The 20,094-nt window shown below is 63.5% G+C and overlaps 2 protein-coding genes across 5 annotated transcripts in view; both read right to left on the bottom strand.

Annotated features, from left to right (window-relative positions):
- Nucleotides 1-1,794: 1,794 nt before the first annotated feature.
- On the bottom strand, nucleotides 1,795-16,074 carry LOC118614913 (transcription initiation factor TFIID subunit 4-like). Its single transcript, XM_036238142.1, has 4 exons — nucleotides 15,930-16,074; nucleotides 6,828-7,045; nucleotides 5,749-6,687; nucleotides 1,795-4,842 (listed from the first exon to the last, which is right to left on the bottom strand). Exons 1-4 carry the CDS (start codon nucleotides 16,072-16,074, stop codon nucleotides 4,825-4,827), a joined length of 1,320 nt encoding a protein of 439 aa, XP_036094035.1. The 3' UTR covers nucleotides 1,795-4,824.
- A 2,727-nt stretch (nucleotides 16,075-18,801) lies between these two features.
- Nucleotides 18,802-20,094, bottom strand: part of PCBP3 (poly(rC) binding protein 3) — a 153,933-nt gene continuing 152,640 nt past the window's right edge. For all 4 annotated transcript variants that reach the window (XM_016143548.2, XM_016143549.2, XM_016143546.2 and 1 more), the window contains exon 15: nucleotides 18,802-19,428. In XM_016143548.2, coding sequence (XP_015999034.1) covers nucleotides 19,392-19,428 — 37 coding nt within the window. In that variant the 3' untranslated portion in view covers nucleotides 18,802-19,391. The remainder of the gene's footprint in view (nucleotides 19,429-20,094) is intronic.

Below are 20,094 nucleotides of genomic sequence, written 5' to 3' on the forward strand. Positions count from 1 at the left end.
CCGGACCCACCTCTGCCCCAGAGGAGGTTCCAGAAGACCTCTCCTGGAGCAGGAGTTGAGGACGCGTGCCTCACATCAGCCTAAGTGATTTAGAACCTGTGCAACCATCATCAGTACTTTCGAGAAAAATTCCAGAAATGACAGTTAGTGGCTGTCCCGGGCTTTCCTCATTCCCGCCCTGCCCTGCGGGCTGTTCAGACACTAATTGCGCGGTGGTTTCGCTTGCCACTGACTGCATCTGAGGGGCGCTGGGGGCATGGCCGCCTGCGCTCGGCTTGGGGTTCGGGGTGCGTGCCCGGCCTCTGGGCGAGCTGCTCGGCCTCCCCAGGCCCGCGCCCTTCCGTCTGCCCAGCGGCTCCTCTGACGTTCCCGCTGGTTTGGGAGAAGCAGAGGGAGCGTGTTGCGTGAGTCACTGAGCGCAGAGGCCCAGCCGGGCCCGCGGGTGCTGGGCCGGGGTGTCCCTCCCGCAGCGGGGAGGATGGGGGCGGCGCAGTCCTGCCCGCTCGGGGCGGGTCCCGCGGCGGCCTCGGGGCTCAGCGGCTCCTCGGCGTCACGCACCGTGCAGAACGCGGCGCGGACGGCACAGGGGGCGCCAGCCCCAGACGGGCCGCGGCGCCGGGACTCGCAGGAGCCCAGCAATGCCGTCTCCAGACTTCGTTTTTCCTCTTACAGGAAAGGTACACGCTCGCCGTGCAGACACCACAAGTCGGGGCGCCCTCTCTGGTCCCACCGCCCGAGCCAGGCGGAGCCAACGGCCGTCTCTCCCTGGCTTCCTGGGCGTCACCTGCTTGTGCGCCTGCGTCCATGGTGCGTGGCGCAAACGTACTCGGGGACACAAAAGCGTCCCGAACCCCCCTCAGGCGTGCGTGGGCCGTGGGTGAGGGGAGGCTGTCGAATCCCTCATGCTCCAGACCCTGCTGTCCCCAGGGGCGCTGCAGAGTCCTCCACGGGGTGAGGTCGCCTCAGAGAGCCACGTCGCCCCACACCCCCCAAAGTCCATGCCACCGGAAGTCAGTGTTCATGCAGAAAGTGTACCCCTCAGCCCCCGGCGCCAGGGGGCAGCGAGGACCCCGTGTGTGGGGAGCTGGTGGGAGGTGGCCAGGTGGCTGTGGGGACAGGGCTGGGGGAGCATCTGTTCCTTCGGGGGTAGCAGGGCTGCCGCAGTTCGAAGCTACCCTCTGGGGCAGATGAGGCACACTGGCAGGGCCTGGCCAGGCAGGTGAGCTCCGCCGGGGAGAGGAGCCAGGCCCTGAAGGCGGGAGGCGGAGGTGGGCCGGGGCGTCCTGGAGATCTGGGCACAGGGCCGTCCCCGAGGACCTGTGGGAGGGCAGGGCTGGTGACAGGGGAGGCCTCCGCTTGTCTCCAGGCCCCGGGGCCCATGCTGGCTGGCTGCTCAGGGAAGAGTTGGGCTGTTGAGGGCCTGGGGTTCAGAGGTGCCTGGAGGGCATGCAGCCCAGAGCGGGGGTTCCCCCCGGCCTACGTGTGCGAGTGCACGTATGTGCGTGTGCACACACGCGTGTGCCGGATGGCGCCCCGAGCAGATCTGCACCCTGACGGCAGGCCGGCCCCCTGTTCTCTCCCTGGGCCCAGGCCTCCCTGAGGGCTGGGCTGCTTGGGGTGCTGGGACCCTCGATTCCCCATGGGGACCCCAGAGCCCCTGCGAGGGCACTCTGCTTCCTCCTCGTTCCCACGACCCTTGACCCTTGGTGCCTGGAGGTTGGTGCGGGCCCCCCCCCCTCTGTCAGGGCCCCGAACCCGAACGTGGGTGGGAGCTGCAAGGGTGGACGCGGTGGAATCTGCCTGTGTCCCCGCGGAGCGCAGGTGGCGAGGGCTGGGGTGCTGCCCACAGCGAGCCCGGAGCCCCCTGCCCTCTCTGCTCTCGGTGGAGCAGCAGGCCCCCCAAGTGCAGCGCCAGGGCAGGACCTTCTTCCTCCTCCAAACCCTGCCTCCTGCTCCCCTCCCCCGGCCCCCTCCTGGTGCTCTAAGGACCCGTGGGGGCACAGGAGGTGTGATCGGGGCCGGCCCCCTGCTGGCTCCTCCAGCCACGCTGGGCGCACCTGGGGTGTGTGAGGACCCCAGGGAGTTTCCCCCCCTCTGCCAGAAGTGCCACTGGTTGAGTCTGGGGCCGGGGGAGGGGCTGCCACCATCCCAGCCTGGGGCCAGGGTCCCACAGATGCAGGGTCCACTCCAGGAAGGACAGTGGGGGTGTGATCGAGGGCCTTTAAGGAGGGGCTTGGGGGTCGCAGGGGCAAGGAGGTGAGGGCTGGGTCTCCCACCAGACCCCCTTGGTGTCCAGGCGAAGCCCCCGTGAGTGACACACATCTTGCTGGACAAGGATGGCCCCGTGGGCAGCTGGGACACTTCCAGGCCTTGCCAAGGACAAGTCCGCCTGCAGAGGGTGAGGATGGGGTGCTCCCTGCAGAGGGCAGGGTCCCCATCGCCGCCTCTGCTCCTGCTCACCCTGTGTGTCCTGTGGCCTCACAGCACCATGGCCACACAGCAGAGGGGTGGGTCACACACCCGAGTGACCCGTTCCACAGCCCCCTAGGCCACCGGCCGCCAGCGTCCTGGCCACAGCGCTGGGGCAAGGTCAGGAGCCACTCAGCCGTCCTGGCCCCGCCAGCTCCGGGCAGCTCCGACCCCCCGACAGCTGCTTGGCCATCCTCTGCCAGGCTGCCCGCCTCGCGCAGGCCCAGGGCTGAGGCAAGGCCGCCTCTGGCGTGAAGTGGTCGGCACAGACGGAGCCTCGGTCTCGGCTGGAGTGACAGTTCCCGGCGCCCGCCGGCCAGGGGACTCCGATGGTACTGTCCTGTCCACGCTTAGCGGTGAAGCGCACTTCGCCGAGTGCTGGTCCAAAACGTGAGCTTCTGGGTTAAAACTATTGGAATGGAAACACGTTTTTCAGCTCGCAAAGGGTTTTTACTTCCATTTCCCACTCGACACTTCTCAAGTGCAGGGTGTAGGTGTCCAGATGGGGAAGCTGAGCTGGGGGGTCGCCCCCCGAGCCACATGCTGGATGAGTGACCGTGAGGACAGACCTGTGCCGCTGGCCTTGGCTGAGCCCTCCCCGCCCAGGACAGCTCGGCCACCAGCTCCGCAAACACGGGGTCCCCCAATGGAACTTTCTAGATGGCTGGGGACAGTGTTGGGACATGCGTGGGGCGCAGTGCTCCTAGTCCCTGGGGGTTCGGGTGCCCCCCTGGGTGGGGACGGGCACGCACCAGCGCTGGGCTGCCTGGGACCTGAGCACTGACCCCCCCGCCACAGGTCCCCAGTCGGTCGCCGCCCCGCGGGGCGCCCCTCCCTGCTCTGACGGAGGACGAGCCCAGAATTTTCTCCGGTCTTGCGTCTTCGGGGCGGGCGCAGTGACAGCCGAGGCAGGCAGACTCCAGGCTCAGGAGACAGGGTGACGCAGGGCCAGAACGCGGGTCAGAGGGGCCCGGAGGACAGGGCGGCGGAGGGCGTCTGAGGGGCCCGCCCCGCTCCCCAAGGCGCGAGTGTTTCCGCGTGTCCACCTCTTCCTGGGGCGCGGGTGACGAACACCGAAGATGCAAACCTCTGAGCATCCGCTGAACGAAACTTTTGATTTCTTTTCAATGCCTCAACTATCGTATGAATTTTCCTCCCAGCTTAGAACATGATTCATCAAGGAAAATAACGTTTTCCACGGGTTACACCTGTGGTTTCCATGGAGTGTGACCAGGCGCTGGCGCTGGCGAGGGCCAGGCTGGCCCGCGGTCCCCACACCGCGGCGCAGGCCCCGGGTGGCGAGCTCCGTCCCAGGGGCCTGTCCCGGCCCTGAGCCGGGCCGGCCTCCCCTTCCGACCTGGTGTCCAAGGGCCCCTCTCTGGGCCAGCGCCCCTGTGCGGGCCGATGCCCTGGCCGGGGCACCTGGGACATGGCAGTTGTCCCCGGCCTGCCTTTGCTGACTGTACCATGAGTCAGCCGGGCGAGCAGCAGCTGGTGGTCAGACCCACGGCTGGGTGGGTTGGGTGGGGAGTCCGGGGTGGATCCGGCGTGGACAGGCTGGCTGCCCAGGAGGGGGCGCCAAGCTCGTGGGGGCATCTGACTCACACTGTCCTGCAGGCAGGTCTGTCACGTGGGACTCGGGTCCTAAGTGAGCGGGAGCCACACCAATCAGCACCAAAGCAGCCAGAATGGGGGGGGGGGCAGCACTCCGGAGTCCACACGTGCCGAGCCAGAGGGACACGTGGGGGGGTGCCTGGGCTGCCACCTCGGGGGACAGCACAGGGGGGCGGGAGGGGCTGGGGGCAGGTGTCGGGGAGCAGGCTGGTGGACAGGCTCGGCTGCAGACGCCGCGCCCACACGCACGGGTCCCTGCGCCGGAAACACCCACGGAAGCCCCGCTCGTTCAGCGACCAGGGCCACGGCGAAGTGCGGGGGCTTCGCCCCGGGGGGCCGAGGCCGCGGGACGGTCCGCCGGGGCCGGAGGGGGCCGCGCCCAGCCCGCTCCGTGGCGAGAGGCTCCGGCCCCTGCACCCGAGTCCCCCCGAGGAGGTGCCCGGAGCCGGGAGCGCGTGTCCCGGTCGCCGCCGGACATCGGGGCCGCGGCGCGGTGACCGTGTGGAAGACACGCTGGGAAGGAAGGGGCCAGCGGGGGCGGCGGCCGCGCGTCCTGCGCTGTGCGCCACGGCCGCCTGCCCCGTGACGGGTCCCCAGCGTCCGCCCCCCGCCGTGGCGCGACGACCCCGGCCCTGGCGGGGTGCCCTGGACGGCGCGGGAAGCCCTGGGGGCCCCTGCGCCGCGCCCCTGGCCGCGCAGCCGCCTCGCGGGTCTGGACGGGTTAATCTTCTTCCCGTTACCTCACGCTGGCCTCTGGTTCTGTGGAAAAAGCGCGGCATCTGGCAGTGGGAACGCCTTGGCCGCCGTCCCGAGCCGGCGCGGGCAGGCCTCCGTGGGCGCGAGCCAGCGGGAGGCCAGCGGGGCCCCGGGGGCGGGGGCTTCCCAGGCAGGCCAGCCCGGCCCGCCCACCGCAGTCAGCCCAGCAGGGTCTCTGCAGCCAGCCAGCATTCCTGAGAGCGAGAGTCACTTCCTGTGGCTGGTCCTGGGGGGGAGGTGGGGGTGGGGGTCCCCAGGGCGGAGGGGCTGCCTCCTGGGTGCTGCATCTCCGTGCCCAGATAGACAGACGGGTGAGGGGCCCCCCGCCCGAGGCCCTCAGTGTTGGGCCCCACGGGGTGGACGGGCCCCAGCCCCGCCAGGCTGTGCCCAGCAGCTGAGGCCTCAGAGTGCTCCCCTCCGCCAGCTCCCTCTGGGGTGGGGCCGGGACCGGGCCTGGACCAGGGCTGGCCACCATCACTTGGTGACCCCACGCTCTGTGGGCTGGCACGGGGCTGCCCTCGCTGGTCCGCAGGGGAGAGAGGGCGGCTGGCCGGGGCCCCACAGACCAGCAGCCCCCGGCCTAGTGTGGCTCCTCCAGACCGACAGACCTGGGAGAACAAGGGTCCCCCCGCTCCGCTGGCCCCAGCCCAGCCAGCGTGGTCTTCGCTTCACCCCGACACTCTCCAGGACCACGGCATCCGCAGGGGGCCACTCAGACCCTCTGCCTTCAGCCTGGCCACGCCGTGGTTCCAGGGAGTTGCATCTTGCCCGCTGGGCCCGGAGGCCCGGCCCCCCGCGAAGCAGGCGCGGTCAGGCGGGGCCGGGCCCCACGTCAGCTCCCAGGAGCTGTTCCCTCGAATCAGCACGTGCTCGGGGGCTGGATGCCAGTGGGCGGCACGGGCGACCTACCGGTGTCTGGGCCGGGCTCCCCGAGGCTGGGAGGGACGGCGACTGCGCTCCGGCCCCGGGCCCCGTCTCTGCCGTGTGGCTCCTGTTCGCCCGCGTTAGCCCCACGCACAGGGTAAGGTGTGTTCTCTGGGCGGACGCTCGGTTCTCAGGAGCGTGCCCGGGGCCTGCGCGGCCTCCGCCGTCCAGCCACACCAGAGTGTGTCGTGGAAGAGGGGTGACCCCCTGGACTGTGGCCTCGGGAAACTGCACCTCGAACCCCCCAAATGGGCCTTCAGACACCCCTTCATGGGCCTGGGCTGTGGGGCGAGGGGTGAGGTTACCCTGTCTGGCCACAGGCAGGAGCAGGGTCCGGGGTCCCAGGGGCGGGGGAAGAATGCGGCCTGGGCCTCTGACCCCCACCCAGGGAGGCCAAGTCCCCTCCGGGGTCGGCAGGAGGGTGAGGGGCTCGGTGGGCCAGGTTCGGACCGTGGCTTGGAGCAGAGGGCGGCCGAGGTGGGTGCGGGCCCCTGGCCCGCGGCTGTGGGTGCGTGGGAGGTGCTGGGGCCAGCTGGCAAGCGGCCCTGCCGTCCGGGGCCCAGCCCGCCAGCCCCGCGGGGACCGGCACACAGGTAGGACAGCAGGCCTCTGATGGCCGTGGGAGGCGAGTGTGGCGGCCCGGCTTCGGCTACGCAGCCACCCCCGGGATGCGGGCAGCCCGCCCTGGAGCCCAGGCTGGTGCTGGCGCGGGCACGGGGCACACAGGACAGATGGGTAGGGGGGGAGGGGAGCAGCGGGTGCGAGGGGCCGGCCTGCCCCTCCCAGCCCGGGGGTGGCCCAGCCGCCTGCTTCCCCCAGATCGGCCCTACCGCCTGGACTCGCAGAGACCGGAGGGCCTGGGGCGCCCTCTGCTGCCCGCTGGGGCAGCCCTGTGATCGCTCTGAGTCCTGGCCCACTGGTGCCCTAGAGGGACAGAGGCGGGACGAGGCTTCCACTGCAGACAGGGACTTGTGTGCCTCCAGAGAGGCAGCGTGGCCAGGTCAAGCACGGCCCCAAAGTCCCACCCTGGTCTCCGGCAGTGGGGCTTTTGACGCCCACCCCACCCGGGGCCGTAGGTCGGCAGGCTCAGCCTGGGCTGCAGTCCTGACCGGCCTGCTGCCGGCCTCCAGCCGGCTGCCCCTGGAGCCTCCGCCCTGGTTCTGAGCCCGGACCTGGACAGGCTGGGCATCCCTGGACCACAGCGTGCGGGAGCCTCGCCCAGCGCTCGGAGCCCGGAGGCCGTAGGGGGCAGATGGGCACCCAGGGTGGTGGAGGTGGGTGCCTGTTAGCGCCAGAACAAGGGTTACAACCAGGGGGGTTCTGTGAACTCTCTGTGCTCATCTGTCAATCGTCTATTGTGTATCCTCTATGAATATCCATCATCTATATGTCATCTATTTATCTATCATGTTTCTATCTATCTATAATCAATTATCTATCAATCTGTCATATATCTATCTATAATCTATCATCTATGTCTATCTATAATCTATTCATCCATCATCTATCTATATCTATCCCCTATCTGTCGTCTACCTATCTTATCATTTATCGATACCCATCTATCCCTCCATCTGCCCACCTGGAAGAATCCCACGTAATCACAGTGCATGGCACTTTTATAAGCTGCCGAATCTCGCTAGGATTTTTGCTCTGTGCACATCAGGGTCACCAGTGTGTAGTTTGCGCTCTGTTTGGTTTTGTAACGGGGCAGTGCCGGCCTCGTGGGGCGCGCGGGGCAGCGTCCCCTTCTCTCCTCCGCGGGGGTTCGTGAGGAGCCGGCCCGCACTCTTCCAGAGGTTTGTCGGGCTCGCCGCGGAGCGCCGGGCCGCCTGGATGGGGTGGCGCCCCCACCCGGTCCCTGTTGTTTCTGTAAGGTAGGGCGTGAGGCTTCCTTCCCTCCCACTCCTGATTTAAGTAATGCGAGTCTTTATTTTTCTGGGTCAGTCTAGCTAAAGATTTGTCAGAGTTTTGATCGTTTCAAAAAACCGTCCTTTGGTTGTGTTGATTTTCTCTATTGTTTTTCTATTCTTTTTCACTTTTTTCCTGCTCAAAACTTTATGTCCCATTGGAAAATGTCCACTTAATGCACAAGAAAGCAGTACGGAGGACTAGAGGAATAAAAAGGCATGGAACACACAGAAACAAAACCAGAATGGCAGCAGGAACTGCCCACAGCGCTCTGGTGTGAGTGCAGACTTCCAGACTTCAAAGAAAAGAAAAAACCAAAAAGACCCACAAGATCCGACTTGGGCCAAGTTTGTTCCTCTTTTTCTAAGTTATTAGAGTTATCAATCTGAGGTCTTTCTTCTTTTTAAAAATATAGGTATGAAAGCATTAACTTTCCTTCTAAGTGCTGCCTTTTTGGTATATCGTGTTTTTATTTTAATGAATCCCAGAGTATTTTTAATGTATCGTGTTGTTTCTTCTTTGACCTATTGATTATTTAGGAGTATGTTGCTTAGTTTTTACATATTTGTGATTTTACCAAACGTTTTTCCATTGCCCATTTCTAATTTAACTCCGTTACAGTTAGCGAACAGGCCTTATCTATTTTCACCCTCCTAAATTTACTGAGGGTGGTTTTCTGCCCTGGCGTGTGCTCTCTCCTGGAGGATGTCCCCTGTGGGCCCGAGAGGGACGTGTATTCATCCTGCTGTCGTTGGGGGCGGCTCCGGGTGCGGCTGGCCTGCAGCACTGTCCGCTCTTGTTTATTTCCTGTTAAGTTTTCTATTTATTTAAAGTGAGATACTGAAGTCTCCAACCATTATTGCTGAATTATTGCTTAATTGCATGTACCTTGGGGCTGTTATTAGTCGTGTGTACATTCATAATTGTTATATCTTCCCAATAGATTGGCATTTTTTCTCAACTAAAATATCCCTCTTTCCCTCTAATAACTTTTCCTGTTTAAAAGCCTATATTGTCTTATGTTAGCATAACCACTGCAGCTCCTTTATAATTGCTGTTTGTATGGTATAATTTTTCCATTCTTTTATTTTTGAATTTCGACTTATTTATATCAGTAAATCTAATGTGTGTCTCCTGTAGAGAGAATTTATTTGGATCTTGTGTTTTATCCAGTCTGACAATCTCTGGCATTTGATTGTTCAATCCATTTACATTTAACATTATTATTGACATAGGTGGATTTATGCCTGACATTCTGCTTTCTGTTTTTTTCTTTTTTTTAATGTCTCATGTTGTTTTTGGTCCTCTATTCCTATTTACTGTCTTTTTTTTTTTTTTTACATTAAACGGATATCTTCCAATGTACTATTTACATTTGTTTCATGATTTCTAACTACTTTTTAATTATTCTCTTATTGGTGGCTCTAGGGCTTACAATATACATCTTAAGTCATAGCCTACACCATATTTATGTTAACTTGATTCTAGTAAGATGTAGAAGCTTTAACTCTTCATAGCTCCATTTCTTCTTCCTTAGTTTTTATACACATATGTTATAAACTCAATAACAGATCGTTTCGGTTATCGCTCTGCATGGCGTGTCTTCTGGGGAAACAAGGGGAAGGAAGGAAATACGTGAATATTGACTTTTTACGTTAACACGGTTGTTATTTTCATTCTCGTTTCCTCCTGGGGACCGAGGTAGCGTCCGACGTTGTTTCCAATGGAAACGGCTCTGCTCTTGCTCCTCCCCCTCGCGCCCTCGTTTCCAAGTGTCACACGTTTGTATGTTATGGACCCGACGACACAATGTTACAGATGTTTTGTGTGGTTGCTCTTTGTCAGTTAAGAGAAGAAAAGGGAAGACATAGGTAAATATGCCGTCTTGATAATTAAGTCAATAATTACTTTGGCTGGCGTGCGCGCACGTGCGTGTGTGTGTGTGTGTGAGAATCTGAATTCCTGTTTGGGGCCACGTGCTTGTAGCGCCTTTGGTATTTCCTGTACAGCAGGTCGAATGCAGCACACTTTCTCAGTTCTCGTTTACCTGCAAATATCTCTATTTCATGCTCACTCCTGAAGGATAGTTTGGCTGGATGTGAGATGCTTGGCTGACAGTTCTTGCTCTCGGTGCTTGGACCATGTCATGCTCCCTTCCACTGTTTCTGAGGAGAAGTCAGGTGCTAACAGTTCTGGGGGTCCCGTGTACGTGAGGAGTCATTTTTCTCTTGTTGCTCTCATTACGTTCGGGCTTTAACGTTTTGGCTTTAATGCGTCTGGATGAGGAGCTCTTCGTGTTCATCCTGAGAGGAATTTGTTGAGCTCCTTGGATATGCAGATTATCGTTTTTCATCAAACTGGGGACGTTCTCGGCCACTGCTTCCTCGACTTTTCCCCGACTCCTCGCCCCCTTTCCTCTGGCGCTCCCTCACGCACGTGCCGGCACGTGGGACGGCGCCCTGGGGTTCGTTCACGCTCCGCCTCTTCGGGTTAAATCACCTCTGTTATCTCCGAGTTCACCCATTTCGCCTTCTGTCAGCTCGAATGTACCTTTGAGTCCTTCTGGTGAATTCTTCATTTCAAGTATTCTCAACTCCGGAATTTCCATTTCAGTCTTTTAGATACTTTCTATCGATCTAGATTCACTATTTCATGAGTTAGTGACATATCTTCCTTTACATTTTTAAATGTGGTTTTCTTTAGTTCTGTTAACCTAAAAATAAAAAGGCCTTTCCAAGTGAGAGGCAACAAGCATTTATTTGAGATCAACCAGAATAGCACTGAATAGGGCGGAAGCCCAACCAGTGTTTCGATAAGGTGACAAAGGCTGGGGACGGTTACGGGAAAGGAAAAGGGAACAATTACATCGATGGCAGGAAGGCCTTGCTATTGGCGCAGATAATACAACATAGTGATGCTAACGCTAAACGACGTTTTTAGTTTTCAGGCCAGAAGTCATCAATCTGGCGGTCATGATATCTGCCTTATCTTGCAAACACTTCTTTGGGACACAAGTTTTTTCAGGCCTGGTCCAAAGGGTATTTTGCCATTTTAATATCTCAAAGGTTTGAGGCATGAGCCGTGCAAGGCAGGTCCTCTGGGGTGGAGGCTCTGGCCCCGTTTTCAAGTGGCTCTGTTTATATTATTGTCTACAGTTCTTTGAATATGTAATAGTTCAAGTCTCTGTCTGCTAAGCTCAACATCTGGGCTCCCTCAAAGACAGTTACGGAAAACACAGAAAATGTTTCTTCACGTTTTTTTCCTGTCTTTATGTATAGGTATAGGTCACATTTTTCTGTTTCTGTGCACGTCTCATAACTTTTTGTTGAAGACTTGACGTTTAGTCGCTAAACAAACAAGCGAGCGGCAGGCCCGGGGCGGGGCGATCGCAGCTGCTCTGCGTGCCCAGCTCCACACGGCCTCGGTGCTGTGGAGTGGGGGGCGGCGCGGGGAGGGGGGGCTCACGTGGTACCAGCTGCTCTGGCTGGATTCTCCCTGTGGGGTGGGAGCTTCGGGGCGACAGGCCCCCCCCCCCCGGCTGCTACCACCCACACGGCACAGAGTGGAGAAGTGGGATGTGCCCACGCTCACTGGCGGCCACGCTGTGCCCCGTCCCCGCTGAGCCCACCAGAATGGCTTCTTTGCAAACTGGGCGGTGGGGGTGGGGGCTGCAGCTCAGACGCCATCGCCTCCCACGGCCCCTCCTGAGCCTCCACGAACTCTGTGGGACGTGCTTCTACGTGTGGCAGCCGGGCCTCTGGCTGGTCCTCGGAGGCCTGAAGCGAGCGCCGCTGTGCCCCCTGGCCGAGCGCCTTGCGCCGGCCTGTCAGGAGCCCCCCTCCCCGTTATATATTTTTAAAAGGGAAATGCGAAGAACGGGTTGTCTCTGGATGAGGGATAACGTTTAGCTCGGTTTTTCTCCCTCTGGCTTATTTTACAATTTTCCGAAGGAGCAAATACAGCTGGGACAATAAAGAAGAGACGACGACTTGTCACCCACGGGTGCGAGGGTGCCTGGCGCTCAGCCGCCCCGCCCGCCAGCCCCGCCGGCTCCGGCCCCGCCGGCTTTGCGACTGGCCGCATTTCCTCGTGTTCTGCCCTCCACGGCCGTGTCCCCAGGACCGCTCGGGGTCAGGAGACGGGCCGCTCAGACGCCCTCCCTCCCCGCGCTGCGCCGGCGTCCGGCTGGCGGGTCTCCACAGCGCGGCTGCAGCTTCGGCTGTGCGCGGTTGGCGCTGGGACACCAGCCCCTGCGGGAGACCCCCGGCTTCCTGGGCGCCATCGAGGCACCCGCGAGGCAGCCTCCCTCTCCCGGGCAGGGCGCGAGGGCTCCCGGGGCGAGCGGCCCGTCTGTGTGTGTGTGAGCAGGCGCCTCGCGGTCCTCGCGTGTCCTCACTCTCCGCCCCTCAGGCACCAGGGGCCGCCTGCCTGGGGGCCGCTGGGCGGCGGGCACTGGAGTGGCCGGGAGCGTGGGCTCAGGCTGCCCCGTGCAGGTGGGCCGCCGCCCTGCCGCCCCGCCGCCCTGCCACCCGCCGCCCGGCCACCCCGCCGCCCGCCGCCCGGCCACCCCGCCGCCCCGCCGCCCGCCGCCCGCTCCCTCTCGCCCGCCTTCGCCCGGGTCACTCGCACTGGCGTCTTTTCCCTCCCAGCGCTCGTGGCGAGCTCAGACCTCGTTTGCCTGAAGATGAGACAGCCCTGGAGACCTTGCTACGTCAGCGCAGAAAGCTGCCGCTCCCCACGCTGTCAGACCTGCTGGGGAGGGGTCCGGAGGGGAAGGGGCGACAGTGCAGACGGGAGAGGGGTGCTCGCAGCAGAGGGTGTGCCGAGGAGCGGGTCCTCCCACAGGCGGGGTGGGGACACAGGCTTATGCTGGGTGGAACCCAGTAAAGGCCCGGCGGGGCTGCTGGGGCTGCTGGCCAGGGCAGGTCTCCTTCCCGGCTGCCCCTCTGCGCCACCCCCCCCAGCTGGGGCGCACAGCTCACGTGGGGCTGGGGATCAGAAGTGACGGAGGCGGCGGCCGTGGCGCCCTGGCCTGGCCTCCTGGCCGTGCCCAGTGGCTTCGGGTCCCGAGGCCCTGCTGCTGTCCTTCCTCTGCTGTCCACATTCCTAGGGACGGGCGGCGAAGCCAGCGTTCACGGGGCGCACGCCGCCGGGAAGGCGGTGACTGGCCGAGGTGGCCTGGTCCCCACCTTCCCCGAGTGAGGCCCGAGACACTGCACGCGACGGAGGGACCAGCAGTGTGGACACCGCGGCACCCGCAGCCGAGGAGGATGAGGCCCCGGCCGGCCCTCGGGCCGGGCCCAGGGCAGAGAGCGGGCGCGTGCGCCTGCCCCGCGCGCCTGCCCCGCGCGCCTGCCCCGCCGGGCCTGCGCAGCACCTCGCGACCCAAGATGCCCTCCCCGTGACTCCAGCCGAGTCACCAGAACAGACCACGTGGGCTCTGCACAGAGAAGCCTCGGCGAATTTAGAGTCCACATTCTCTAGTTGAAGCACAAAAATTTTCAAAAAACGTTAATAATGAAAATAGGAATAACACCACCAGGAAAAACCCCAGACTCTCTGGTAGTCGCTGGTTCCAAAAGGAAATGAAGGACCTGGAGACAGGACGCTTAGAAAATGATATATAAATAAAAAGAGCGTGCTATGCGCACAGCTTACGGGATGTGATTAAAACTGCAGAAAAATGGACCTTCTAAAATAGCTGCATTACTCGAGGTAAAAACAAATGAACAAAAGCAAAACATGTCTTTAATGTGATAAGTAAGAAAGCAAATTTTAGAAGAAGAAAATCAGAAAAAGAATAAATTAAACACTGAGAAATTGAAATAGAAAAATAATAGAATTAATGAAAAAATCTACAAGCGGATCCTCGGGGGTGAAGGGCGATGCAGAAGACACAGCAGCAGGCAGCTCCGTCAAGAAAGAGAAAGCGAGCAGGATTTTGAAAGGAGAAAAGGAAATTAAGCACAGAAATCGAGGAAATGAAAGGATTAGCCAATTCTGCAGCAGACGGAGGGACGGGATGGATAATCTGGGAAAACATGAACAGCTGAGACTGACCCACGGAGCAAAGGGCGTGTGAGCGAGCCGCTTCCGCAGGGGCGGGGGGGGGGGGCGGCCCGGCTGCTGCTCCCCGGCCCGGCCCCGGCCCGTGCGCAGCGCTGGGCGCGGGGGGCCGCGGGGCCGCCGGGGGTTGCCGCAGGGCGGAATGCGGGTGCAGCGGGCGTGCCCCCGACAGGGCCAGGCCAGCCGCTCACGGAGACCCGGTGGGGGACGCCCCGGGGGAAGGGCCGGGCGCCTGCGACAGCCACGACAGCCACCGGAGCTGCTGCGGGCCCGCGGGGGCCCTGTGAGGCCGGCGGTGGGAAGACGCCCTTCTCGTGGGACGTCCTCCTGGGTCACCCGGAGTTTCAGAAATCTGTGTGCACACACTACTTTTCCAAGAAACACTAGTGCGAAGTGACAGGTGTTCGGCGATGGATGGCTTGCCGCAGGAAGCGCGGCCCGGGCGTGCGGAGAACAGCGCCCGGCCGCAGAGGCGAAGGACGGCCGACACCCGCGGTGGGTGGCCCCCGGGCGAGAGGTCGGCGACGGGAGCCGACACCGCGGTGGGTGGCCCCCGGGCGCGAGGTCGGGGACGGAAGCCGACGCCTGCGGTGGGTGGCCCCCGGGGCGAGAGGTCGGCGACAGGAGCCGACACCCGTGGTGGGTGGCCCCCGGGCGAGAGGTCGGCGACGGGAGCCGACACCTGCGGTGGGTGGCCCCCGGGCGTGAGGTCGGTGACGGAAGCCAGACACAGGACAAGCGCCGTGCGAACCCGCTCGCGTGAGGTCCCCGAAGGGGTCGGACCCAGAGACGGGAGGAGGAAGGCGGTGCCAGGGGCTGGGCCAGGGGCCGGGGCTGGAGTGCTTAACAGGACAGGGCTCCCCCCTGGGGCGCTGGGAAGTTCTGGAGGTGGACGGCGATGGTTGCAGAACTGAACTACCCGAGTTGTTCATAAAACATAAAAATGGTTAAAATGGCAAATTTCATGCTATACATATTCAACTATGAAAAAATTACTTTCAGTATTTTTTAAGATTTAAAAATAAACCGAGGAGCAGCGTGGCCTGGACAGCGCCTCTTCCAGGAGCAGTGTGAGTGTCCTCTCAGTGGGGTGGCCCTGGACCCCTGCCACGAAGGGCTGGACTTGGCCAGGGGGTGAGCCCCCTGTGGCTGACCTCGGCTTTCCTCCCGTTTGTCTGTCCTCTGTCGATTTAGTCGCTAGGCCAGCCAGAGAGCCTGAGGGGGAAAGGGGGCATCGTGTGCCCTCATAGCACAGGTCAGCACCTCTGCCTGGGGACGTCCTGGCCAAGGCGGAGCCGCGGAGATGGACGGCAGGTTCGTGGGGCCAGGGCCGAGGAGTGGGCGAGGCTCGCACTCCGAGGGCCGCCAAGGACATTCTGGGGGCGGCGGCTGGATGGAGCCTGGGGCGGCGGTGCGTTTGTCCAAACCCACAGAGCTGAACCCGACCAGGCGTGAACTCTGGAGAACGAAACTGAAAACACTTGGAAGCAGCCCGCGTCGGGGAGGAAACGCCGGGAGGGCTGTTTTAGAGGAACTGGAAGGACACAGAGGACGCCCTGGAGGGACCGGGGCGGGGCCCTGTCTCGGAGGCGCAGCCACGTGGGGCGTCTTTGGGAGAAGCGGGCAGCTGGCCACGGACTAGAAGCTGCGAGCTGATGCGCTGACGAGGAGCCCGTGTTTTCGCACGAGGACGCCCTGTTCCTAGGGCTGCGGGCTGCCTTCAGACCCCGGGGTGGGGTGGGGGGTGAGAGGCGGGGGGGGGGAGCATGCAGAGCGGGCGGCATGAGCCCTGCCTGCCCCCCGGACAGCAGCCGCCATGCAGAAGACGTGACGGGAGAAAAGACCCCGTTCCGCCTGGAGCGAGACGGGGAAACGCCCAGGGACGAACGTGACAAGAAACGTGCACGAAGAAAAAGCGTGCTGAGCCCAGGAAGGACAGGGAGAAGCCCAGGAAACGGGCCGGGGCGTGCCACGTGCCGGAACGCAGACGCCCCCCCAGTGCGGCGCTGGCGAAGTGCCAGCTGGCCCTGCCCTGCGGCAGGCGAGCTTATTCTCAGTGGGTGTGGAAAAGGAACAATAAGAAAAGTCCAGAAATTCGCAGGCACGAGCCTCCATGGACGGCGGGTGGCAGCTGGAACAGGGGTTCTGCAGCCCGCGCCCCCGTCAGCGCACGCCGAGGGGCCTCTCACGTCGCGGGAAGGCGGCTTTGGCACACCGGGCTGGCCGTCGGCAAAAGTAGAAAGCTGGGGCACACATGCCAACGAAGAAGGCGCTGGCCTCGGTCTTGAGACCAGAACGACCACCCAGCACCAACGGGAGGTGTCGCAGTTGCATTTTAAGAGGTTTACATTTGAGTGTTAAAAACTGGCAGTTTTCAAGTAACGGAAACTATTTAACTAACTCTGAATTTGATACGATTTTGTCAGAGCGCTTAGAAAGAGAAAATGTGAAATAAACAATGTGATTAATTTATTTAAAATGGTTTACGAAGAACTAGTGAAATTAAGGAGAAAAGGCGTAGAAAATGCAGGGGTAAATGAAATAAGCCGGGGGCTTCTGCTTCCCGCCAGAGGGGACTATCCTCCTGCCTGAAACCAGGAAACAAGCAAGACCCGTGGAACGGTGACCCCGGACACACTGCACAGAGCCCGTGAAGGACAGTGACCAGGCCAGTCCTGCAGCTGCCCGGGACGGGAGTCGCAGGTGGTGCAGGGAGGGTTCTCACCCAGGAGGCCCCACTTGAAGCCTGGCGAGGCCAGGGCGGCGAGGCCGGCGAGGCCAGGCCGTGAGCGGCCACAGGGCAGTGCGCCGGGAAGGACACGGTGCAGCGAGGGAGGACCGTGCGTCTGCGTGTTCGGCAGAGTCCTGGGCGATGCGTGTGAGCCAGGACAGCGCTCATGGAAACGAAAAGCCGTCCAGAAGGCTGAGCGCTGGAAGGTCAGCCGCTCCAGCAGAGAAGACGAGGAACTCGAAGGCACTACTACAAACTGTCCAAAATAAAACACTCCGAGAAAAACAGATTTAGAGGATGAAAAGGTTGCAGGGAGCTGTGGGCAGCTTCGAGTGTTCTGATACACATGTAGTCAGAGAGCCTGGAGGGCGGGAGGGCATGGGGCGGGCGCAGAAGACAGAGTTTAAGAAATAATGGCTGAGAAAGTCCTCAGCTCGATGGGAACGATCAGCCCGTGCAGCTCCCGCGAGCTCGAGAAGGCGCAGGCTTGAGACGCATGAGCAAGTCGCCGCAGGGCACACAGGGCTCGAGTGGCCCAGCGACGGGCGGAGGGCCTCGGCGGCGGCCAGGGGAACATGCACGGGGGGAGGGGGGCGGGCAGAGGTGAGGGAGGGGGGCAGAGGTGAGGGAGGCGGCAGGCTCCCTGCGGGCAGGACGCCAGCGAGGAGACGGGCCACGCCTGCAAAGTGACGGAGGAGCACACTGAACCCGAGGCCAGCGCAAATCCCTCGGGAGGGAGGGCCAAGTTAACACGTGCGCACGTGATGCGCCTGAAGGAACACGTCGCCGGCAGGCTGCACGGTGAGGGACGGGGAAGCTGCCCGCGGCACCGCCCACGACTCGCGGAGAACGACGGGACGAGCCGCATCCAGACACGGCAAAGAACGCGCGAGACTCGGCGACGAGAAACCAGATTGAAACGGGCGAGAGGTCCAAGCACTCCGGCAAAGAAGTCAGAGGTGGCGGGCGGACACGCGCCGTCGTCACGGGGAGCCGCGGCGGCAGCCAGGGCGGGGTGCGACTGCGAACCCACAGGGCCGGCGGGCAGATGCCGCCGCCGACCTGGGGGACCGGGCGTGCCACCCCCGGAGGCAGGGTGGCGGGGGGCAGCCGGGCAGAAAGCGTGCACGAGGCTCCTCAGAAGGCGAAGCGCACGCCTACCGCTCGCTCCAGCCATCTCTACAGGACGCTCGCGGCGGCTTCACACGCCGGGCCCCAGCGCGCGCCCGCCCTGGCCCACGCCGCGCCCGCCGGGCTCTCCCGACTCCCTCAGTGCCTCCTGGCGCCCTGGGCTGCCACTGCTGTGTGCCCCCGCCCCAATGCTCCCGAGCTGGACCTCGGAGCCCCGGCCCGTCCCCACCCTCCTGCGCCGGCCCCCTCCCCACAGCCCCAGCCGTCCGCCGCCCCGCCTGGACCCTGGCGCAGCCGTCTCCGTCCTGCCAGGTCTCCCTTCAAAATGCCCCCGCCCCGCCCCCCGCCTGCTGCTCCGGGTCGGCCCGCCGTGCCCACCCGCTCGACACTGAGGCCTGGCGCCCCGGGTCCGTGCATCGCCGTGCCTACCGCTCTACAGGGCACGTGCTCACTCTGTCTGCTGGCCATGCGCCGATGGAGGTGCCCAGGGAATGGCCTGCGTCCACCACGTCCCCGCTTCCTCCCAGGCCCCCCTGAGGGGTGGCCGGCACGTGGCCCACGTGTCTAGCGGGTGAGCGAGCGAACCGCGCAGCCCTAAGCCACCCAGGTGTGTGGGGCGGCCCGGTACTGCTGTGATGTGCACTGTACCTTGACCAAGGGCTGTGGGGACGGCCAGGGGAGCAGGCCGGGTGGCCTGGTCACGCGGACAGCCACGAGGGGGCTCCCGCCGAGAGGCAAGCCACCCCGGGCCACTGGGTGCTTGACAGGCTCTGTGAGAGGCTGATGGCCTCTGCCCGTCACGAGCCCCCCTCTGTCAGGGCCCGTGTCCCCCCTGGGGCTTCAGCGTCCAGAAGGGGCAGTGGGCTGAGGCGCGCCGAGGACGCAGGTCGGTGAAAGGGTGTGGGGTGCACACTGGAGCCGCTGCGCGTAGCCCGTCCCCCCACGCAGAGGTGGCGGGAGAGGTGAGTCCGCAAATCAGAAACCAAAAGTGAAGTTTCACCCATCGTCTTTTAAAGTAATTTTGCAAAAGTAAAACCAGAATGACCTGTGAAGGCCGGGGGCGCGGGGAGAGGGTCTGACCGCATGACGAAGGGCCGGCTGCTCCGGCCGCGGCCGCTGGGCCGGGTCCCGGGCGCAAGCGCACATGCCCGGGCGGGAAGGGGGCCTGGCGAGGGGCACAGAGGAGCCACAGCCGGAGGGGTGGCCCACGACCTTTATTGAACTCCGACGTGGAGCAGAGGCGCTTCCCAGCCCACCCGTGCCCTCCAGACCCGCGAAGGCGCCCAGGGGCCCGCGTCTCCCCGTCGAGGCCCGAGCACCCCACCTCACCCTGTGCCTCGGCCAGGGCCCCGGCCCCATGCTCCCCTTCCCTCGGACAAGGAGGAGGCCCGCCGCGGCGCTGGCGCGAGACCCGCGTGGACGTGGGCGAGGGCCCGGGCGAGGGGGTCGGCGGGCCTCGGGGCGGTGGGGGGCGGCGGCACCACGTCAGGCCCGCTCTGAAACGCCACACTGACACTAGGAACGATACGTCTAGAACTGCGCGGACGGGGACGCCCCGAAGCGCTGGGCGGAAGTCACACCGCATGCTGGCGCGGGACGGACGGGCGAGGGCGGACGCGGGGGCGGCCGGGCTCACGGCTGTGGACGCGGCTGCTTCGTGAGCGCGTGCTCCTCGGCGGCACCGGCCACGCGTCCCGGAGAAAACCGCTGTTTGCTTCTGTGACGGGGGGCGGGCTGTCTGTACAGTGGCGAGCCGCGTGGGCGCCAGGGCCGCGGGGCGCCGGCAGGGTCAGAGCGCGCCCATCCCAGTGACCTCGGACGTCAGCCTGGAGGAGGAGGCAGGAGGAGGGTCGCCGTGCGCTCGCGGGGCGGCCGCCCACGCGGGACTCGCGGCCTCGGCAGCCGCGGCCCCTCTGCTGGCGCGGGTCGTCCCGGGGCCGCACGCGGAGGCCGGGAGCAGGGGCCAGCGCCCAGCAGAGGGAGGGAGGCCCGCCAGCGACGGGGCCCACGAGGCCTTCTGTCCCTGTCACCGTGTCGGGGCGCGGCGAACGCGGCTGCCACGGCGTGGAGAGTGACGCCGGGGCCGCCCCCACCCCAGCCGGCCTGGGCCTCCCTCCAGCCCCTTTGCCTTCTGGGTCGGGGAGGAGGCCCTGGCCCTTCGGGGGCGGGGGGGAGTGGGGCCCCTTCCCTCCCCCCGTGAGGGCCCTGCCTCCCTGGGTGCTGGCACCCGCTCCTTCTCCAACGTGCCCTGGGCAGGGGGCCGAGGCGCGTGGCCAGGCGAGGGGCCCTGGCCGGGCCGCAGGCCGTCACCTCCCGGCAGGCGAGCTCGGCCCTGCGCTGCCCTGCTGCACTGCTCTGAAGGCGCCTGGGGGTGGGGGTGTCTCTGCGGCCACGGGGCGTGTGCGAGCGAGGCGGCCTGCTAACGGCTCTCAGAAACCACAGCCCTAAGGTGAGTGTCAGTTAACCCTGCTGTGTGGCTGACCCCAGGCCCC

Source organism: Rousettus aegyptiacus, unplaced genomic scaffold (assembly GCF_014176215.1).
Source record: "Rousettus aegyptiacus isolate mRouAeg1 unplaced genomic scaffold, mRouAeg1.p scaffold_m13_p_20, whole genome shotgun sequence".
Taxonomy (NCBI): domain Eukaryota; kingdom Metazoa; phylum Chordata; class Mammalia; order Chiroptera; family Pteropodidae; genus Rousettus; species Rousettus aegyptiacus.

What these genes read in the sequence shown, in the direction of transcription:
- LOC118614913 (XM_036238142.1), bottom strand. Translation starts at nt 16,074, where the DNA reads ATGCAACTGCGACACCTCCCGTTGGTGCTGGGTGGTCGTTCTGGTCTC. An exon ending in CAAAGCCGCCTTCCCGCGAC is followed by an intron (nt 7,046 to 15,929) that starts GTGAGAGGCCCC and finishes TGGCGCTAACAG; the next exon opens with GCACCCACCTCCACCACCCT. An exon ending in CTGCCGACCTACGGCCCCGG is followed by an intron (nt 6,688 to 6,827) that starts GTGGGGTGGGCG and finishes CTGTCCCTCTAG; the next exon opens with GGCACCAGTGGGCCAGGACT.